The 15,916-nt window shown below is 34.0% G+C and overlaps 2 protein-coding genes across 2 annotated transcripts; both read left to right on the top strand.

Moving 5' to 3' along the window:
- Positions 1-2,401: 2,401 nt before the first annotated feature.
- On the top strand, positions 2,402-3,286 carry LOC122013807 (probable CCR4-associated factor 1 homolog 11). Its single transcript, XM_042570033.1, has one exon. The coding sequence runs from the start codon at positions 2,402-2,404 to the stop codon at positions 3,284-3,286; it is 885 nt and encodes a 294-aa protein (XP_042425967.1).
- Positions 3,287-10,462: 7,176 nt separating this feature from the next.
- LOC122013808 (probable CCR4-associated factor 1 homolog 11) lies at positions 10,463-11,353 on the top strand. Its single transcript, XM_042570034.1, has one exon. It carries the CDS (start codon positions 10,463-10,465, stop codon positions 11,351-11,353), a length of 891 nt encoding a protein of 296 aa, XP_042425968.1.
- The last annotated feature ends 4,563 nt before the right edge of the window (positions 11,354-15,916 follow it).

Below are 15,916 nucleotides of genomic sequence, written 5' to 3' on the forward strand. Positions count from 1 at the left end.
AACAAGTCAACCTCTGCCTAAGCCGAGCCAAAACACACGGCTAAGTAGACAAAGGAGAGCTTTGGCCGTGCCATTTTGCATGGCCTAGCTATTTGAGCCAGAGCCAACTTGGCTCTAGCTGTGCCTTAAGGCACGACCAGGTAGCCAAGAGCCGGTTTGGCCATGCCTAGAGGCACGACCACCTCGTGCCTCACCCTTATAAAAGAGGCACTTCATCTCCTTCCTAAGGGGGGAAGCTTGGTGGACAGGAGGAGACCATCTAGGTTGAATCCTTGCATCCGGAGTCGTCATCTAGACGATCTGAGGCTATTTTGCTGCTCCATCCTCATCGACATTCTAAGATCTACATCCAAGCACTTCACTTGATGTTAAAGGATAAGTTTCTACTTCCTTTCCTTATGGTTTTGGAAATTTCTATGTTTTTGAGTTTTGGATTGTATTTCTTCCTATTATGGAGTAGATTTATACTGTTCTAGAACATAAGATATAATTGTAATATGTGGATGATGTAAACTCTATGAATTGCCAATTTTCTAGTTTGATAAAGTTTGTATGCACTTGTTCTGTTTGATGAAATGCTTGCATAGAAGCTTTCCTTTATGATCATTAATTTGTCTATCTACATTGCATTTTTGTATGCATAGATCTTATTCTGAGTAGATACATTGCTGTGTGTCTAAATTGGGACTATGCATGAACCTAAATTTTCATTGATCAGATGCATAAATCGCCATCTCTTTTGAGTGTGCATTCTGATATAGCTTGGTATGACTTTAGGATGTTTGTTTCTAAGTTGAGTATCTAAGGTAACTATCATTCTATATGGAATGTAATCTCCTAAGGGATGACGATTATATGGATGAATAAGTCTATCACTTAACTTAATAGGCTTTCCTAATCATATGCTACGTAAGTGACCTACGTAATTTATAGACGTATACCTGGGAGAGACCTTGTGATAGGAGGTACTCTACTAAAAACCCGGACTCTCTAAGTTACTTCCTCACTTGATGACATACTTGGTTATTGGCAAGGGAAGTACTCCGATACACCATCGCGGGGTGACATTCGGTAAATCTTTAGACTGTCCTACAAACATATAAGAAGAGAACTAGGAATGAGTCAATTCGTAGTACAACATTCACCATTACAATGAAACCTTCGACCTATAACATCTTCTGAATTAAAGACTACCTCAATTTTCTTTCTTTTACATATATATTTGATTGAAAATCTCAAAACAACCTATTATCGATTTTATCTAGTTAGATTTGAAGTGTAGGACCAACTAGCATTTAAACTTCAATTCTCGTGGGATCGACTTTTATAAATTTTATTACTTGACGACAACCGTGCGCTTGCGGTTCATCCACATTAACAACTTCAATAATATTTTTATTCTATGCTTTTGAATGTATTGAATATTAAATATTTTATATTTTTGAAAAATTAATATTCACATAGTTTTTTATTTTTATTTGTATTTTTAAATTAATTAATTTTTTATATCAATTATAGTGTATGGTCAGCCGCAAGTAACTTTGAATCCTGGCTACGCCCCTGCTGAGCATATACCGGCCATCCTATATGTTCTTGTATTAAGTCGCTTTTTATATATTGAAGGTTATTTAAAAATCCACTCGGGAAATAGCTTTGGACATGTTGGGAGTCTGATTGAGAAACAATATGATAACATGTGCATGCTGGAAATCCGTCCGGGTAGTAATATGAAGCTAAGCACTTTAGACCCGGTCGGTATTTTGTCCGGCTGAGTATATAATTAGCCTCTGGAGAAATGAAGTTGTGTTCTGAGAGGTCCGGTCGATATTTTGAACCAAAATACCTTAGGCTTGATCGATCCTTTATCCGACCGAATGTATAGTAATTTATAAGTAAAAGTGCACTTGGAATTCTGACCATATTTATAAAGTTTCCTTAGGCCCGATCGGCCCTAGTTGAGCTCGCTAATTGCTACTGGATTTGGCACCAGATTAATACTTGACTTAAAGGCAAATAATGACAAATTACACGTACGGAAATTTAATTAAAGAAAGAAAATGAATGATTCGATGGCAACAACTTTAATTAATTAATTAATACTAAACCCCTTGAGCTCGGTAATTGCTGCTGGGTTTATCCTTGACTTAAAGTCCTGATTAAGCTCGTTTAGCATCATTAATTCCATATATATCCTAATATTTCGCTTCGCGGCAACTAATTCTGTTTAGTTTAAGTGTGCTTGCGATTTTCTCTCGTTGAGTTCCATTTCCTGCTCTATTTAAACTCCCCCTCCCTTTCCATTTTAATTTCCACTCCAACTCGATCGAAACCTAATTAACATCTCCTCGATCTCCAGCCTTCCACTACTTTCGTATTTCTAATATCATCAAACAGACTCATCATGGCTGTCGCAGTCGTCAACAATAACGATGTGCTAATTTCCTCTTCCGCCGCCAGCGCCAGCAGAGTCGAGGTTCGCTCCGTGTGGGCTCATAACCTCGACGAGGAGTTCGCCCTTATCCGCTCCGCCGTCCCGTTCCACCCCTTCGTCGCATTGGACACCGAGTATCCTGGCGTCGTCGTCGCTTCCAAAAATCCCTACTGCACCCTCACCCTCCCCCAACGCTACGAATTGATCCGCGCCAACGTCGAGGCCCTCCGCATCGTCCAGGTCGGTCTCACCCTCTCCGACGCCGCCGGCAACCTCCCATGTGCCATCTACAGCGACGGCACTTGTGTGTGTTACGTGTGGGAATTTAATTTCCGCGACTTCGACATCAGCCGCGACCGTTACGCCCCTTCCTCCGTCGAACTGCTCAAGGCTAATGGCGTCGACTTCCAAAAGAATCAAATATGGGGCATCGACTCTTGCAGATTCGCCCACCACTTGGCCACCTCCGGCTTGCTTTCCTTTGGCCATTTTTCTCCCGTCTCTTGGGTTACCTTCCAAGGCGCCTATGACTTCGCCTTCCTAGTGAAGATGCTGACATGCGACTGCAAATTACCAATGACCGTTCGTGAGTTCTTGCACCTCGTTCACTTCTTTTTTGGCAAAAGGGTGTTCGATCTGAAGCACCTTTGCAAGCATTGTCCTGGGCTTCACGGAGGATTGGAGCGGGTGGCCTCTACCGTCCGAGTTGAGCGAGCAGTGGGCTCTCGACATCAGTCCGGCTCCGATAGCTTATTAACATGGCAGGTGTTCTACCAAATCGCTTCTCGTGTCAATCCACAACTCATCCATCGCCCAGAACACATGGGAGCACTCTTTGACCTCCAACTGCCTTAGGGTTCATGGTTTATATATCACATTTATACGTTGATAGTGGTTCAGCATCACATTAATTCTTTGGATCATGAGTAGTACTTGTTGTTTTGCTTTGTCTTAAATATAATCATCCCCTAGTGTGTTTTGGATCATACTCTGCTTTAAAAACACTGCATGATTGATCTTTTGGAAGGCTATTAATGTGAATAGAAATGGCGCGCTAGAGATGACATTGAATGATGCCTTCATTTAAAAATTGATGCAGAATATATATATGGTTAGGATCTTATTAATTAATTATTATGTGTTTTTGAAAAATTGTAATCAAGACTTGGAATACAAAGACCTCAAAATATTTGGCTTTATTTGTTGAAGACTATAAATGCTAAAAATTTGTTTTCTTTGATAATGGTAAATTATCATGTGGAGCCTTATTTCATCTTTTTTTTTCCCCTCTCTTCATAACGTTATATATTAACTTTTTTGTTTGGACGAATCATTTATTGGCTACATGAATTCTAATTTGGAAAGAGGTTTGATTTAGTTATTATTTACTTGTATGGAACCATTTTCTTGATTTTTTAAAAAACTAATTTGTGGTATAGATTTACATCATACTATAAGATTATGAAGGAAATTTAACTTTCTTAACCATTAAAATAAATGATTTTTTTCCTTTTATTGATAGTTATAGTAGCCTCAAGGGGTTTATAATCACTATTTTAGTGAATACTGTTAGTGTTACATAGGTGAGCGGTAATTTGCACTAAAAAAAACTGATTTTTAGCAAAGAAATTTGAGACGAATTTGTTAAAAAAATTCGTCACAAAATATTTTGCGACGAATTTTGGGACGAATATAATTCCGTCCCAAAAATGGCGTTGCAAAATTTGGCGGCAAATAAATAATTTTTGCGGCAAATTTCAATTTTCGTCGCAGAATTCGTTGCAAATCTACAACGAACATTAATTTGTCACAAATTTCATCTTATATCTGCGACAAACTTATATTTTCGTCCCAAATTCGCAATGAAAATTTTTCGTGGCAAAAAACGTTGCATAATTACAAATAACTATAAGGAAAAAAAATCCTATTTTCGTCACATATTTGCGAAAAAACATATTTTAGTTGCAAATCTGCAACGAATCAATATTCTTCGCAAATCTGCAACGAATCTGGATTTGTCGCAAAATTGCAACGAGCTGGATTCGTCGTAGATTTGCGACAAATCTGGATACATCCCAAAAAAATGTCACTTTAAGCTCGTCCAGCAAAAAAAATCCTTTACAAATTTGCGAAGAAGTTTGGGACGAATTTGGATTCGTCCCAAAAGTTGTTCCTAATTTGCTATGAAAACTAAATTTTGTCTCAAATCTGCGACGAATTTTGATTTATCGCAAAAGTTGTTTGTTTTCTCGACCAAAATTTGCGACGAAAAACTAATTTTTGTTCCAAATTTGTGACGAAGTTTGGGACGAATATGTATTTGTCGCAAATTTACAGTGAATCTTGATTTGTCGTAAATTTACGATAAATTTGTGACAAAAATTTGTCACAAAATTTATCCCAAAAACAAAAAAAAATTTCAAAATCTTTCTTAATTTTTCTGTTATCCTGTTTACATGTTACACTTACAACATCTTCAACAAATTATATCTAATACATCCATATCCAACATCTAAACAAATCATCCCAAAACTAAACACATCCTATCCAACATGTCCATATCTTACATCCAAACAAATCATCCCAAAACTAAACACATCATATTCATATATACAAATAACCAAAATCCAAACAACAACAAATACAACAAATCATAATATCCAAACATGAAAGTTCTATCATAATCCAAACAACAAATGTAACAAGGTATCCAAAGGAAAAAAATATATATCGTCATGTCTCAGGAGCTTAGGTCACCTTCCGTGCTTCTTTTCCTGCGTCAAATTACAAACAAACAATAAATATCATTTATAACTAAAAAAAATATATCAAACATATTAATGATATCTATATCTAACATTTACATACATGAATGAAATTTGTTACTAAGATCATTTGTCATAGCATGCAAAGTATCATCATGACATAAAATGCAAAGTATCAAGGTGAAATTAAAGTTGTTTGCAATTCATATCCTTTGTTCAAGACTCATGTTTCTTGTTAATCTTTTGTTTCATATTTCTTGTAGATTGTTGTAATACCTACCAATGTCAAACTCATAATATTGTTTTGAATATATTTTTTTGTACAGTTATGACAAATAATGTACTTGTAAATATATACCAAACATGACATAAGATGCAATGTATCAAGGTAAAATAAAAATATATAATCAACTATAACATGACATGAAAAAAAATTCAAATATAAAATTTACCATAAATTTACGAAGAATTACCACTACCGCCATTATCATCATCACCATCATCACCGTCATCGGGAGTTTGACTTGGAACAGAACTTAATTGAAGATGTCGCATAATAAAGTCTTGTTATTGTCACATTTCTCTCATTTCTTCATCCCTTTCCTTTATAATGCCCTTCAACTGGGAAGAAGATATGCATCTGCTAGTATGTGAGGAGTAGGAAGAAGATATACGACCAACTCTATGGGTTCTACTCAAAGAACCCATTCTGAATATTTCCTCCCCCTTTTGGCCCCTACTCGCCTGTAGCGATAAATTGAAATTAGTATCAACAGATGGTTCAAACCTCTCAATATCAACACTAGTAGAAGCTGAATATCTCTGTGCTGCCTCTAGCTTAACATATTTTTCTTGTATCGTAATTAAAAAAAATAAACCAAATTTACAATAATAAAATTTTAGGAATGCAAGAGTATAAAGTTAGAGTAGGTACATTAATAATAGAATCTAAGTTATAAATTAAGATCCAAAGTTTATTTAAATCTTAATTGCTTTAGCTCTGACCCCGTTTCAAGTCTTATCTTTTTTCTGAAATGTGCGGGTGAAAGTATCTATAAAATTAGACTCCTTTCACAATTCTTTGGTCTAAAAAAGATAATTAAAAATAATAAAATAGTGTAAAATAGATTAAGAAAATATTAAGAGAGTTAAAAAATTACCAATCTGCTTCTATACTCATCCACATTGATAGAACCTCCCGCATATGTCGCTGACATATCTCTAGAATTAAAAGATTGATTTATTTTATTTTGGTGACTTCTTTTTTTAAACTCCTCACTTTCCCAGAAATTTGAAATGTTTATCCAATTTTCCTTGATGATGAATGCTGGTTTTTTTCCCCTCGACTTTGCATAATTGAGTACATGGTGAATGTGATCGCCACATTTTTTTCATGAAAATCCTCTTTATTTTCATCTCATCAATCATGTCCCAAGTGAATAATCACTGCAATGGAAGAAAAATAAATATTTATATATTCACTTTTATTTAAGATATGAAATGATTGAGATATACCTTAAATTCACTCCACCATAGCTCTCTTGTCGGTGCTGGAGTGCTTGTATAACTCATCGAGTCTCCTCTCCAATGGTTATTCACGATTCTATTAATCTCATGAATAACACGAATATAATTATCAAATCTATTATAAATTACAAAAATGTTTAATAATTAAAATAGTTTTAAAAAAATGAAATAGTTTGATTCTATTTACGAATCTCCATAAGGGGATATAGACTCTCGAGTGTTCGACCTCTCAGCAACCGAGTGTCGAGAAGGAACGAAAGAAGGTACTGGTTACTCAATCGGTGAAGGTACTATGGAAGGAGAAGGCACTGCGGAAGGGGAAGGCGATCCTGTAGAGGAAGGTACTGACATAGCTATATGTGATGGTACTGCCATAGGTGTATGCAATGGTACTGACATAGGTGTATGCGACGGTACTGCCTAATCAGATGGGGGCATAGCAACAGTGTCTGCAGGTGTTGTAATTTCATATCTCCGTCTGCAACCACCCCATCGAAACATATTCTGAAAATTCAAAAAAATGATAAAGTAAATATAAATATGATGCATAATGAATAATATGAAGAAAAAAAACTTACCATAATTCCTAAAAATACAAAGTATTAATAGATAAAATATATAAATTTAAAAATAAAATAGTTTTATATTAATTGAGACAGATAAACTAATTGGGCTATAAGTTTTGTAATCTGCAGATTAAAACTAAATTTACTCCTAAAAAATTAGTATCATATATGAAAATAAAATATCATAAAGTTTAATTTATTAAGATAAAAAACTTGCCCATTACAGAAAAAAATCAAAGTTCTCATTGTCATTATCATTATCATCCTCGTTGTCATCGTCGTCGTCGTCGTCCTCCTCCTCCTCCTCCTCATCATCATCATCAATTTTCAGTTGCATCCACCTTTATGACTAATCCGTTGGGGTCTCGTAATGTTGGGATAATATATTCCTCAGTATGATATGTATTCGTAACTTTCTCTTGTTGATAAGTAATGTCCTCCCAATGTTCCTCAATTTTTTTTCCATGCTTTCGTTTTATAAATGGCCCACGAATCAACTTTGTCATGTTTTAGATTAGGATATGAAACATAGAAAACCTGAATTGCTTGCTGTGCCAACACAAATGGTTCATATTTCTTGTACAATCTCTTATGATTTATTTCAACCAAATTATATCGTGGATGCACCTTCATCCCTATGATAGGGTCAAACCAATGACACATGAATAGAATTATTTGCATTTCTGGGCCAGGATATTCTATCTCTATAATTTCATCTAGCAAACCATAAAAATCTTTACTTGTATCTCAATCATTGGATGACTTAACACAAACTCCATTATTCATTGTAGTTTTTCCGATTCCATAATTTTGAGTATGAAAATTATATCCATTTATGAAATAAGCTGGCGAACTGCATACCATTTCTTTTGTACCCCATGCCAGATGAATTAGTAATTCTTGCTCAATGTGAGTTTTATTATCAAGAACCTAAAGTCAAATACAACAATTATTACAAAATTCTTAAGCAAAAACCAAATTTAAATTGACTACTTACATATGATTTAAACCATGGTGCAAAATTTTCTTGACATAAGCGATCAAACTCTTGTATCGACAAATCAAAATATAAGTTTTCAAAAATCCTATGATAAAAAAATAAAATATAACTTTAAATGGTACGATATAAAAAATATAATATATATATATATATATATATATATATATATATATATATATATATACTAACTCGTAAAATGATGATACTTCTAGACAATTCAGTAAAATATATGTATGGGTTGCCCGCCATTCTTGACCAGTTAAGTATTTCTGCTTACATGGTCCACTTGATCAACCAAGGTAGTTCAAAATTGAGAATTAGTTTAAATTGGGATCAATAGGGCCCTCATCATTTCTTCCTGGCCTTCGCCATTTGCTCTGAACGTGAGGCTTAAAATAATATGATGCAAAAGTTGTCACTTCCTCGACAATATATGCATTAACAATAGATGTTTCAACATGTGCCTTATTTTTGATTTTTTTCTTCAAATGATATAAGAATTTGATTATGATAAAACAAATCGTATTATATATTAATATATAATTAAATTAGTAAATTTTTATGCATTCAGATGATCGAAGCATAAGAGATAAAAAATTTACCTTTCAAAGGGATACATCCATCGAAAATGAACAGATCCTCCAACTTTGGTCTCATATGGCAAGTGAATCAAAAGATGTTTCATGGAATCAAAAAATGAGGATGGAAATATCCTTTCCAAATTACACAAAATGATTGGAATGTCTCTTTCTAATTTCTCCATGTGTGATTATCTCAAAATTGTGGAGCAAATATCATGTAGAAAAATGCTTAACTCTGTAATAGTACCCCATACAAAATTTAGTAAGAGTTCCTTAAAGGCAATAGGAATGAGTCTTTACATTATTATATGACAGTCATGACTTTTCAAACCAATCAATTTACATTCTTTCATATCGACACATCTTCCAAGATTAGAGACATCCTATCTGGAAATTTTAATGATTTTAAGCATTCACACAACACGTCTCTGATCCTTATTCAATGTATAAACTGTCTTTGGCTTTGGTCCCCTACTATTTTCATTGACATCAAGAGTGGATCTTTTACCAATGAGTCGCATATCTATGTATCGTAGTTGAATTAAGAGCCCATTTTGGGAAGTATGGGCAAGTGATGTCCGCAGCTATATATGTTTATAAATAAATAAAAAAGAAAAACTAGGGGCATCACATATTCAGGAGACAACATCATCCTAACATGGCGGTCGACTTAAGAACCGACCGAGACATATTTATAGACAACATCCTAACAACCTGTCATAATAACAACTATGTGTCAGAGAATATTCTACTGGAACTTTCTTCAGGGACCATCGTGCCTCCCATCAGCAGACCAATTATAATAGCATATTACTTCGTTCATCTCAGTGATAACAGAAACTATAAACAACAAAAGAGATATACATTTGGGTCAGTAGAAGATTTCTTGGACGACTACGACGTATCGCCTAGGTTACACCCTCTTCTTTACTTAACAACCTCTAACACATTTTACTACCTTATAATTATATAACTTATGTGAGGTGGTATATGAAAAGAGAGTCTTCTCCATAACAAAGGAACACTCACAGAATATCTGCAGCTTATTCTTGCATGCAGATAACGTACTTTCTTATTTATCCATATTTGAAAGGCTAAAATGATGTAACAGGAGCTCAAATCAAAATAATTCTTTAATAAAAAACGTACTTTCTTATTTATTTCTCAATTACAAATTTGCATTTAATTATTATTTTTTAAATTACATTTTAAACTTTAGATATTTACTTTTAAGCTCCATGCTTATTATATTTCAAAGCTTTTTAATACACGTTTTTTTATCGTATTATAAAAGTTTTTTGTAAAATAGTTTATTCACCTCTCAATTGCAGCTGGATTTGGCGCCAGATTAATACTTAAAGTCCTGATAAAGTCGTTTAGCATCATTAATTACATATATGATATATATATCTCCTAATATTTCGATCGCTTCGCAGCAACTAATTCTGTTTAGTGTGTTTGCGATTTTCTCTCTTTGATTTCCATTTCCTGCTCTATTTAAACTCCCCCCTACCTTTCCATTTTAATTTCCACTCCTCGATCTCCAGCCTTCCACTACTTTCGTATTTCTAATATCATCAAACAGACTCATCATGGCTGTCGCAGTCGTCAACAATAACGATATGCTAATTTCCTCTTCCGCCGTCAGCGCCAGCGCCAGCAGAGTCGAGGTTCGCTCCGTGTGGGCTCATAACCTCGACGAGGAGTTCGCCCTTATCCGCTCCGCTGTCCCGTTCCACCCCTTCGTCGCATTGGACACCGAGTATCCTGGCGTCGTCGTCGCTTCCAAAAATCCCTACTGCACTCTCACCCTCTCCCAGCGCTACGAATTGATCCGCGCCAACGTCGAGGCCCTCCGCATCGTCCAGGTCGGTCTCACCCTCTCCGACGCCGCCGGCAACCTCCCATGTGCCATCTACAGCGACGGCACTTGTGTGTGTTACGTGTGGGAATTTAATTTCCGCGACTTCGACATCAGCCGCGACCGTTACGCCCCTTCCTCCGTCGAACTGCTCAAGGCTAATGGCGTCGACTTCCAAAAGAATCAAATATGGGGCATCGACTCTTGCAGATTCGCCCACCACTTGGCCACCTCCGGCTTGCTTTCCTTTGGCCATTTTTCTCCCGTCTCTTGGGTTACCTTCCAAGGCGCCTATGACTTCGCCTTCCTAGTGAAGATGCTGACATGCGACTGCAAATTACCAATGACCGTTCGTGAGTTCTTGCACCTCGTTCACTTCTTTTTTGGCAAAAGGGTGTTCGATCTGAAGCACCTTTGCAAGCATTGTCCTGGGCTTCACGGAGGATTGGAGCGGGTGGCCTCTACCGTCCGAGTTGAGCGAGCAGTGGGCTCTCGACATCAGTCCGGCTCCGATAGCTTATTAACATGGCAGGTGTTCTACCAAATCGCTTCTCGTGTCAATCCACAACTCATCCATCGCCCAGAACACATGGGAGCACTCTTTGACCTCCAACTGCCTTAGGGTTCATGGTTTATATATCACATTTATACGTTGATAGTGGTTCAGCATCACATTAATTCTTTGGATCATGAGTAGTACTTGTTGTTTTGCTTTGTCTTAAATATAATCATCCCCTAGTGTGTTTTGGATCATACTCTGCTCAAATTCTGAACGATACTTAAAAACACTGCATGATTGATCTTTTGGAAGGCTATTAATGTGAATAGAAATGGTGCGCTAGAGATGACATTGAATGATGCCTTCATTTAAAAATTGATGCAGAATATATATATGGTTAGGATCTTATTCATTAATTATTATGTGTTTTTGAAAAATTGTAATCAAGACTTGGAATACAAAGACCTCAAAATATTTGGCTTTATTTGTTGAAGAATATAAATGCTAAAAATTTGTTTTCTTTGATAATGGTAAATTATCATGTGGAGCCTTATTTCATCTTTTTTTTTCCCTCTCTTCATAACGTTATATATTAACTTTTTTGTCTGGACGAATCATTTATTGGCTACAGGAATTCTAATTTGGAAAGAGGTTTTTGGTTATTATTTACTTGTATGGAACCATTTTCTTGATTTTTTTAAAACTAATTTATGGTATAGATTTACATCATACTATAAGATTATGGAGGAAATTTAACTTTCTTAACAATTAAAATAACTGATTTTTTTTTCCTTTTATTGATAGTTATAGTAGCCTCTAGGTTATTTGCTCACCTACTGGGACAAGGGAAGGATGACCCATGAGAGGACATGGAAGGGGTGGCATTCTCATACATGGGATAGAAGGCAACGTACGCAGGATCTATTCGAACTCTAATAGATCATAGATTTTTTTATTGGGATTTAACCATGTGATATTAACCCACCGAAATCGAAACTCTTTTAAAGATATACAGTTGATTAATAGGTGAAATTCGTAACAACACAATCTCATGCCTAAAAAATATTGTTAAACTTTTTGTTATTTTCATCTTTTAATATCTTAGGATTTTGTGTCACGCCGTGTACAAGCTAAGCTTGCCACGACGCTAACTTTACTCTCCGAGTGTGAACGATAACAATGTGAGAGTAAAATATAGAGAAAAACTAACCAAACTACATGTAAACCTTTAAAATACTCCACTAATGTATATCTCAGTATGGACCTAGAGGTCAAAGAATAAGGAGAGTAAGCACAAAGTATAAACTGGAGATAAAAAGATGTGCATGAAAATATAATCAAAGAGAGCAACATAATTTACAAATTATATTTCTATATCATTCGTCTTGTATTCTCTTCTTAATTAATTTCATCACTTCTCCTTAATTTCTTATTTTCCAACATTATCCAGATTTTAGTTTATTTTATCAAACAATTAATATAGTTCATTAAGTCGGTGACAATACAAAAAAACACTGTTTTAGGACGAATTTTGGGATAAATTTCTAAAAAAAATTCCATTGTAAAAATTTTTGGGACGAAAAAAATTTAGTCCTAAAATTCTCGTTGCCAACTTGGCAACGAATTTGGGGAAGAAATTGGTGGCGAATAATATTTTTGTTGTCAAATTCGTCGCCAAGTTTGCAACAAAAATAATATTCGTTTGGGAACGAATTTGACGACAAAATTGAAAACTAACTATAATTTTGTCTCCAAATTTATTGCATATTCTACAACAAAAAATTTAATATTTGTCACAAAATTGTCATTGACAACTCTGCATCAAAAATAACTCTTGAGATGAATAATATTTTTCTTGTAGAGGTTGCAACGAATTTGGTGACCAAAATAATAACATAAAAAAAATTGTGATATGCGGCAAATTAATTTTCGTCCTAAATTTGTAATAAATTTGGCGATGAAAATAATAATATAAAAAATTTCTAATCTGCGACAAATTAATTTTCGTCCCAAATTTTGGGATGAATTTTGTGACGAAAAATATTTGTTGCAAAATTATTGAAAATTCTTTTTGTCGCCAAATTCGTCCCTAAATCCCAAGAATTCCAACATAACCAATTTAATTGCACTAAAAAAAATTGCTTTTTAGCAATGAAATTTGGGATGAATTTGTTAAAAAAATTCGTCACAAAATATTTTGCGACGAATTTTGGGATGAACATAATTTCGTCCCAAAAATGACGTTGCAAAATTTGGCGACAAATAAACAATTTTTGTTGAAAATTTTGTGTTAAATTTCAATTTTCGTCACAGAATTCGTTACAAATCTACAACGAACTTTAATTTGTGGCAAATTTCATCTTATATCTGCGACAAACATATATTTTCGTCCCAAATTTGCAATGAAAATTTTTCGTGACAAAAAACGTTGCATAATTACAAATAACTATAAGGAAAAAATCCTATTTTCGTTACATATTTGGGAAAAAAACATATTTTGGTTGTAAATCTGTAATGAATCAATATTCTTCACAAATCTGCAACGAATCCAAATTCTTCGCAAATCTGCAACGAATCTGGATTTGTCGCAAAATTGCAACGAACTGGATTCATCGTAGATTTGCGACAAATCTGGATACATCCCAAAAAAATGTCACTTTAAGCTCGTCCAGTAAAAAAAATCCTTTACAAATTTGCGAAGAAGTTTGGGATGAATCTGGATTCGTCCCAAAAGTTGTCCATAATTTGCGACGAAAACTAAATTTTGTCTCAAATCTGCGATGAATTTGATTTATCGCAAAAGTTTTTTGTTGACCAAAATTTGCGACGAAAAGCTAATTTTTGTTCCAAATTTGTGACGAAGTTTGGGACGAATTCGTATTTATCGCAAATTTGCAGTGAATCTTGATTTGTCGTAAATTTACGATAAATTTGCGACAAAAATTTGTTACAAATTTGTTCGAAAAACAAAAAAAAATCCAAAAATCTTTCTTAATTTTTCTGTTATCCTGTTTACATATTACACTTACAACATCTTCAACAAATTATATCTAATACATCCATATCCAGCATCTAAACAAATAATCCCAAAACTAAACACATCCATATCTTACATCCAAACAAATCATCTCAAAACTAAACACATCATATTCATATATACAAATAACTAAAATCCAAACAACAACAAATACAACAAATCATAATATCCAACACATGAAAGTTCTATCATAATCCAAACAACAAATGTAACAAGGTATCCAAAGGAAAAAAAATACATATCGTCATGTCTCAGGAGCTTAGGTCGCCCTGCGTCAAATTACAAACAAACAATAAGTATCATTTATAACTAAAAAAACTATATCAAACATATTAATGATATCTATATCTAACATTTACATACATGAATGCAGGGGCGGATCCAGAATTTTAAATTTGGGGGGGCCACATGATAAGTGACAAAAATAATTATCGTCAGAAATTTGTACACCCTTGAACAACCTCCGAATTCTCAATTTACGACTGAAATCGAAATCAAAATTTACCTAGAAATCACCGTCCTAGGTTACCGTGGTTGACAAGATAACAATAGCGAACAAGCTCAAATGTAGTTCTGACATGAAACAAGGGCCAACGACTCTTCTCAAGTTGCGATATTACTTCAAGATTTTGATATCAAACTACCAATAGAAAATTTAGATTGCGGACTTTCTAAATATGTAATCAATTTTGAATTCTGACGATCAACGATGTTACAATTGACAATGAAAGCAACAACAATGATTTTGGAGTGAATTGGAAAAGATCGAGATGTCTAGCCATAGGAGAGAAAATGCCTATATCATAAATTAGAAAAGATTTCTATATAGTAATAAACTAATAATATTATTACTAATAATATTTGTATATAATTAATGATTTGTAGTTTCCTTTTGTTAAATTTAATTTTTTTTTCAACATAATTCCTATTAGGTAAATTAAAAAACTTCCAAAAAAAATATTTTTCTCTTAAATTATATAGCATATTTAATAAGTATATCATTCATCAATTATATTAAAATATATTCAAAAGGAAGATTAATTTCATCATTACTCCTTCACCATTCTAATTAATACTATATATATATCCTAGTATATATAATACAACCATGTATATATAGGGAGGATTTACATGGAAATTTGGGGGGGCCGTGGCCCCCCCAAACCCCCTTGTAAATCCGCCTCTGCATGAATGAAATTTGTTACTAAGATCATTTGTCATAACATGCAAAGTATCATCATGAAATAAAATGCAAAGTATCAAGGTGAAATTAAAGTTGTTTGCAATTCATATCCTTTGTTCAAGACTCATGTTTCTAGTTAATCTTTTGTTTCATATTTCTTGTAGATTGTTGTAATATCTACCAATGTCAAACTCATAATATTGTTTTGAATATATTTTTTTGTATAGTTATGACAAATAATGTACTTGTAAAAATATACCAAACATGACATAAGATGCAATGTATCAAGGTAAAATAAAAATATAGAATCAACAATAACATGACATGAAAAAAAATCCAAATATAAAATTTAGGAACATATTTTTCCTGTGCTGCCTCTAGCTCAACATATTTTTCCTGTATTGTAATTAAAAAAAAAAAACCAAATTTTCAATAATAAAATTTTAGGAACGCAAGAGTATAAAGT

The sequence above is a fragment of the Zingiber officinale genome, chromosome 8B (assembly GCF_018446385.1).
Source record: "Zingiber officinale cultivar Zhangliang chromosome 8B, Zo_v1.1, whole genome shotgun sequence".
Lineage (NCBI taxonomy): Eukaryota > Viridiplantae > Streptophyta > Magnoliopsida > Zingiberales > Zingiberaceae > Zingiber > Zingiber officinale.